Source organism: Manis pentadactyla, chromosome 1 (assembly GCF_030020395.1).
Source record: "Manis pentadactyla isolate mManPen7 chromosome 1, mManPen7.hap1, whole genome shotgun sequence".
In the NCBI taxonomy this organism is placed as follows: Eukaryota; Metazoa; Chordata; class Mammalia; order Pholidota; family Manidae; genus Manis; species Manis pentadactyla.
In genome coordinates this window covers 115196245-115202244 of record NC_080019.1, presented here as the reverse complement: position 1 = coordinate 115202244, position 6000 = coordinate 115196245, and the positions used below count along the sequence as shown (strand labels likewise).

Sequence of the window (6000 nt, the reverse complement as noted above, 5' to 3'; positions counted from 1 at the left end):
GAGCTGTAATATGTTCCCTGAATCAAATGAAATCACCTTGGCCCCAAGTTATGCCTGATACAGCTGCTCAGAAAGGGAATAATGGGGCCAAGGAGAGGTCAGCAAATGGGAGGGTGAAAGGAGGAAGTTAATTGGAAATCACCATCTCGTGTTGGGGTAAGGGTGACTTGTGTAGGTGTTGAAGGATAAGGGGCCAGCTCATTCTTGTAGAGAGGAGGTCAGGTTGGGCAGAATCATGAGGTCATTAAGTTTGTTAAGGGGGCTGGGACGTGGCCCCCCAAGATTACTAGAACCAAATCTTGACCTTTGAGATGGATATAGTGCAGAGTTCTGGGAGGACAGATGTTAGGTAGGAACAAGAGCTTCTTCTACTGGCTGCACTCAGTTATGGGAAGTGCCCTAGTGTGAAGTTGAGGCCCAGCAGATCCTGCCAGGGCCTGTGCATTAAAAGCCAACCTCGGGAAGAGACTGCAGTGGGCTGGTGTGTGCCATCTCCCATCTTCCCTGTTCTCTCACCACCCCTGAAGCTGCATTCATAACACACAGGTGGACGTATACTTAAAAAGGTGTCAATCATACCCTTTATCCTGCAATATCATTCCTAAGTTTATATCCAACAGAATTGCATACGTATGTTCAAAGACAGGAAGAAGGATGGTAATAGGCCAGTACTGGCAACAACCCACATGCCCATTAACAACAGAATGGGTAAATGGTGGTATATTTATACAGTGCAATACCATTCAGCAATGAGAATGAATAACATGGATAAATCACAAACATAACTGGAGTGAAAGAAGCCACTTCCAAAAGAATACATAATGTACTTTATAGGAAGTTCAAAACAGGCAAAGCTCTCCATGCTGCTGGAAGTCAGGATAGTTTGGAGGGGGCATGATGAACAGAGACTTCAGGGGCCTCTGGAACGCTGGCCACTTCCACTTCCTTGGTCTGGGTGCTGGTTATACAAGTGCGCTCAGTTTGTGAAGACAGCTGTATACATATGGTCTGTGAACGTTTCTGTCCACAGAAAGTTTACTTTAAAAAGATAGTGACTTTAAAGAAAAGATGGTGATACCTATTCTATGCGCTGTGGTATAGAGGACATGGGAGCACCCTCAGGAGTGACGGGGACAGGAAAACACCCAGGTGTGGAAACAAGCGGAGTCAAACTGCCATTTTCCTTAGGGAGCTGGGAAAGCTTCATGGAGTGTAAGGGTGCAGGGAAGGTTGGTGGCAGGAAGGAGGGGCCTCTGGGGTGAACCTTCTGATGAGCCAGACCACCCTCTGGGATGGTGAGTGGGGCTCAGACTCTGGGCTGCCAGGAGGACAACACGGCAGGAGGCCTTTCCTACACCTCTGGGCAGAGCACATGCACCTGATTCCAGAGACACACTTTTGGAAAAACATTTTCAGCAGGCAGAGCTGAGTGGAAACATTCTGCTTCTAAAAGGATTCCCAAAGCTCTTAATTATTTATTCTCTAAAGCATTCATTATTAATGAGGCCCCTGATGGCTTTCCTCTTCTCTAAAACCCTCCCTCCCCCTCTATGGGAGGCTCTGGTTGGTAATGTTACCTTTGTGAAGCTTCTTCCCACATGTCACTTGGCAGGAGGGAAGGGCAAATGCAGAGTGAAGAGGGCAGAGGGCATCCGGCTGATGCTGGGGGCTGAAAAAATAACCATTTTTCAGGTGGGACACAAATACTGCCCATTCAAATATTTACTGTTTACCAGGTACTAAGGAGAAACAAAGCTGTGATGGACAACGCTGTGTCTCAGTCATCCAAACGTCACTCCCTCGTATCAGAGCCGTGGCTTCCTTCCAGAGGATGACCTCTTTCCTCCCCCAGGAGATAGCACGGGAGGAGACCATTCGGACCAGGCACCTGCCCTTCCCGAATGGTAGCTGAAGGGTCTCTGGAACCTCCCTCCCCCAGACACTTCCTCTCACCACATCCAAGGTGCCCAGGGCTGCCTGCTGTAGCCTGCAACGTGATCCAGGAGCTCCCCGTTCCCCTCCACGAGCTCCATGGCAATGTCAGCAGAACCACTGCTGTTACTGAGTCTAGAAATATTTCCAGGTATGTCTTTGTCCTAAGGAACTGCTTTGAAGCAGGACCTGACATCACTGCAGAGTAGAATGTGTGCTGAATGCCGTGAGGGCACAGGGACAATGGCTTCCAGATGGCAGGGACTGGGGCTCAGCTCAGGCCTGCCACATCCCCAGTACCCAGTGCTCCTCAGCACTGGCAGGTTCTCGTCTACCCTTAGGTGAGATGAAACAGCTCTTCAAATCCAGTCCAGAGTATTTTCTTAGGAAGGCATAGCCTTCCTAATATAAATATAAAGATGCTCTAACTTATTCAATGGTGCTGTGACTTGAATAACAAGTTAAAGAACTCTTGGTGACTGATAAAATAGGATGGGGGGCTAGAGAAGAGTAATTTGTTGTATACTGGCCCTGATTTAATGCTTGCTACTATCTTTGTTACATATTTACCTCTTCCAGTGAGAGTTTTACATGTTTTCTTATTATTAATTAGTGTCATTTCTTTTCAGCTTTAAGAAGCCCCTTTAATATTTCTTATAAATCTGGTTTGTGGTGAAGAACTCCTTAGCTTTTGCTTGTCTGGAAAGCTCTTAATCTCTTCTTCAGTTCTGAATGACAATCTTGCTGGGTAGAGAATACTTGGTTAGAAGTTTTCTCCTTTCAGCACTTTGGATAAGTCATGCCACTCCTGGTCTGTAAAGTTTCTGTTGAAAAAACCAGCTGAGAGCCTTATGGGGTTTCCCCTGTACATAGTAAGTTGTTGCTCTCGCTGCTTTTAGGATTCTCTTTCCATCCTTAACTTTCACTATTTTAATTACAATATGTCTTGGTGTCAATCTCTGGATGTATCTTATTTGGAACTTCTCCCTGTCTCAGATTAGGGAGTTTTCAGGCATGATTTCTTCAAATAATTGTGTTTTTTTGGCCCTTTCTCTTCTCCAGGGATCCCTATCCCTATAATGTTATTCTGCTTGATTTTGTTCCAAGTAAAGTATATCTTCAGTTACCTTAATTTTTTTTTTCATTTTGCTGCTCTGTCTGGGTGAGTCCCATCGCTGCGTCTTTCAGCTCACTGATTTGTTCTATTTTATCCAGTCTGCGGTTGAACCCTAGTGTATTTTTCATTCTTATAACTTGTTTGGCATTTTCTTATACTTTCTATCTCTATTAAGTTCTCATTGTGTTCATCCATTCTTCTCCTGAATTCAGTGAGGCATCATATGACCATTACCTTGAACTCTTTATCAGGTAGATTGCTTATTTCCATTTTATTTAATTCTTTTTCTGAGGTTTTGTCCTGTTCTTTTGTTCGGCACATATTCTTCTGTCTCATTTTACCTAACTCTTTCTGTGTATCAGGTAAGTCAGCTACCTCTTCCAGTCTTGAAGGGGTGGCCTTATGTAGATGTCCTGTGGGGCCCAGAAGAACAATACACCCTGGTCACCAGAGCCAGGCCCTCAAGGAGTGTCCCCTACATGAGCTGTGTGCCTTCCCATTGTGGCAGGGCTGTAGCTGTGGCACGTTGGCGGTTGGAGCTGGTGCTCACCAAGGCTGTAGGATGCAGCTGCAGCTGCTGTGGTATGTGGTGGGCAGGGCTATCCCCTGGCTTGGCTCTGGGGCATGTCCATGACTGCCGCAGTGCACTGGCAGGCAGGGCTCTCAGTGGGGTGTACCCACTACTTCTAGCACGTCAGGGGGAAATTCCAAAATGGCACCTGCCAGCCCAGGTATAAGGTAGACTGAGTTTACACAAATGGCTCCCAGCAGTGTCTCAGTTCCTGGGGAGACGTTGCTTCCCTCTCTGGGAGATGCTTTAATGTTAGTAGATGGGTCTTCTTTACATGTGGTCTATGCACTTTTCAACTGGTGTTTTTGTGCTGGTTTTGAGTTGAGTGAGTCTGCATGTGAGCCATTTAAAAGAGTGGATTTTTCTGCTCCCTACAGTTTACATGGATATAATCCCCATTGATTTTCAAAGCTCAGTGTTTTGGGGGCTTGTCTTTCCTATGGAGGATCTAAGGGTTGGGGTGCCTAATGTGGCACTCGCATCCCTTGCTCTTCAGGGAACAGTTCCATACCCTTGAGATCCCTCCTGATTGTGATGTGCTATGGCTGGGGTGTATTTTTTTTTTATAATCCCTAGTGAGTCCATGTTTCTTGGCCTTTCTTGCCCATCTTGATGCTGTCTTTTTATCCTTTATTGTGGAGGTTCTGTTTATTTAATTTTTCAGGTCCCTTTCAGAGGGAATTATTTGTAGACTTGTGTCCATGGGAAGAGGTGAGCTGAGGATCTTGCTACACCACCATCTTGAACCCACCTCCGCTCTGCTACTTTTCAAGTGGGTTGCTTTGGTTAAATTATTTATCATGCCTGAACCTCAGCTTCCTCATCCATAAAAATGGGGTTTGGACTGTCTTACGTATTTACAAAGAACATCTGACTAGTGATCAGTTAATGCTCAACCACTTCCCTCCATTGACCTTCTCACATGTCTTGTCCAGCCACTTCTTGGAAGGAGTTATATAATAAAAGCTAAGCTAGCATTTTGGGGGCATTTGCCATGTGCATGCACAGTGCTAAATGTTTACATTTATTGTCTCATTTAGTCTTTATAGTGGCTTTTACAAGAAATTGAAGCTCAGAGATCACAGCTAGTATGTAGCAGCAGTGGGATCTATTTTCCATTGAAAGTCACTATATTTGCGTCTAGTTCATGCATCTATTCCCTGTGGGCTTGGTTAGTATACGTCAGTCTATAACAGTTGGATCATTCCTGAGTGCAAAGGAGCACCCCAGCCTGGGAGGTGGAAACCTAGTCTCTGCAGGTGGTGATCTCCTGTGCTTGCTGGTTCAATGATGTACAAAGTCCCAGGACCAAGAAATGTGAAAATACAGGTCTGGAAATCTAGACCCTGTCATGGAAGCACTTGAATGGTCAGGCTGCTCTGGATGGAGCTGCTTATTTGAATAAAGGTAAGTTTGCCACATCAGGGTCCTTGATTTTGAGCCAATAAAACTGAATTGTGGCAACCAGGGTTCTAAATGTATGTATGACTTGACACAGAAGCATTTATTTGTTAGAAAAGGGCAGTTTTAAACACTCAAATGGTTCTAATGCAAACCTATCAGAAGGGGGATGTCCCAGCCCCTGCAGGTCTTTGCTCTGTCCAGGGCAGGTTTCAGTTATACCACAGGCTGGCTGACCAGTTTCCAAGAGCAGCCTCAGAAGTTAAAGTCTCTCTCCATGTTATCCAACAGGCAAAGTGCATTTTCTTAAAAAGCCGGACAGAGGCATGTGGCATTCCTTTAATAAGCAAAACAAAATCAACCAGTCGTTGAACTGGTGCTGTGGCAACACCAAAGAAGAGAGGGAGTCTCCCTTGAGATCAGTGGTATGGAGGCCATGAGGCACAGAAGCCAAAGCCTTTGCTCAGTGAGGGCTCCTCCCTCCCCCCAGTTGCCTTGGCTTAGTCTCTGGTCTCTGGAGTCAGGCCCCAGAGCCGATTCAGTCCTCAGTTACAGGGGGTGGAACGAGCTGCAGCTGGAAGTTCTCATTCTGGAAGATGCTGTTGAAAGCAGGGCCACTCTGGGAGCCACGGAATGGCCGGTAGCTCTCGCTGCTGCGGTTCTGGGAGAGTTCCGTGAGGAGAGCCAGCTGCAAAGGAGGGGTTAGACATCAGCTGGGACTCGGCTCGTCTCATTCCACACTCTCCCTCTTGGTAAGCTCTCCTAGGGCTAATGATCCTGAGTTAGGAACACTGCTCTGACCTCCTGCAACCTGGATAGCTCCAAATGGATGCCCAGCTATACTTCCAACTCCAGGGCTCCAAGGGAAACTCACAGACTCCACCCTCTCCTCTAAGAGTCCTCCTTGCTTCCTGTTTCCACCGATGGCACCAGGAACACTCTCACTCTGTTAGTGGCTCAGTTCTGGAGGACCTGCCAA

General features: G+C 46.4%; 1 protein-coding gene across 4 annotated transcripts in view; it reads right to left on the bottom strand.

Annotated features, from left to right (window-relative positions):
• Positions 1 to 5094: 5094 nt before the first annotated feature.
• VPS8 (VPS8 subunit of CORVET complex) overlaps positions 5095 to 6000 on the bottom strand; it is a 331520-nt gene continuing 330614 nt past the window's right edge. For all 4 annotated transcript variants that reach the window (XM_057500758.1, XM_036875334.2, XM_057500761.1 and 1 more), the window contains one exon: positions 5095 to 5709. In XM_057500758.1, the coding sequence (XP_057356741.1) occupies positions 5560 to 5709 (150 nt within the window). In that variant the 3' untranslated portion in view covers positions 5095 to 5559. The remainder of the gene's footprint in view (positions 5710 to 6000) is intronic.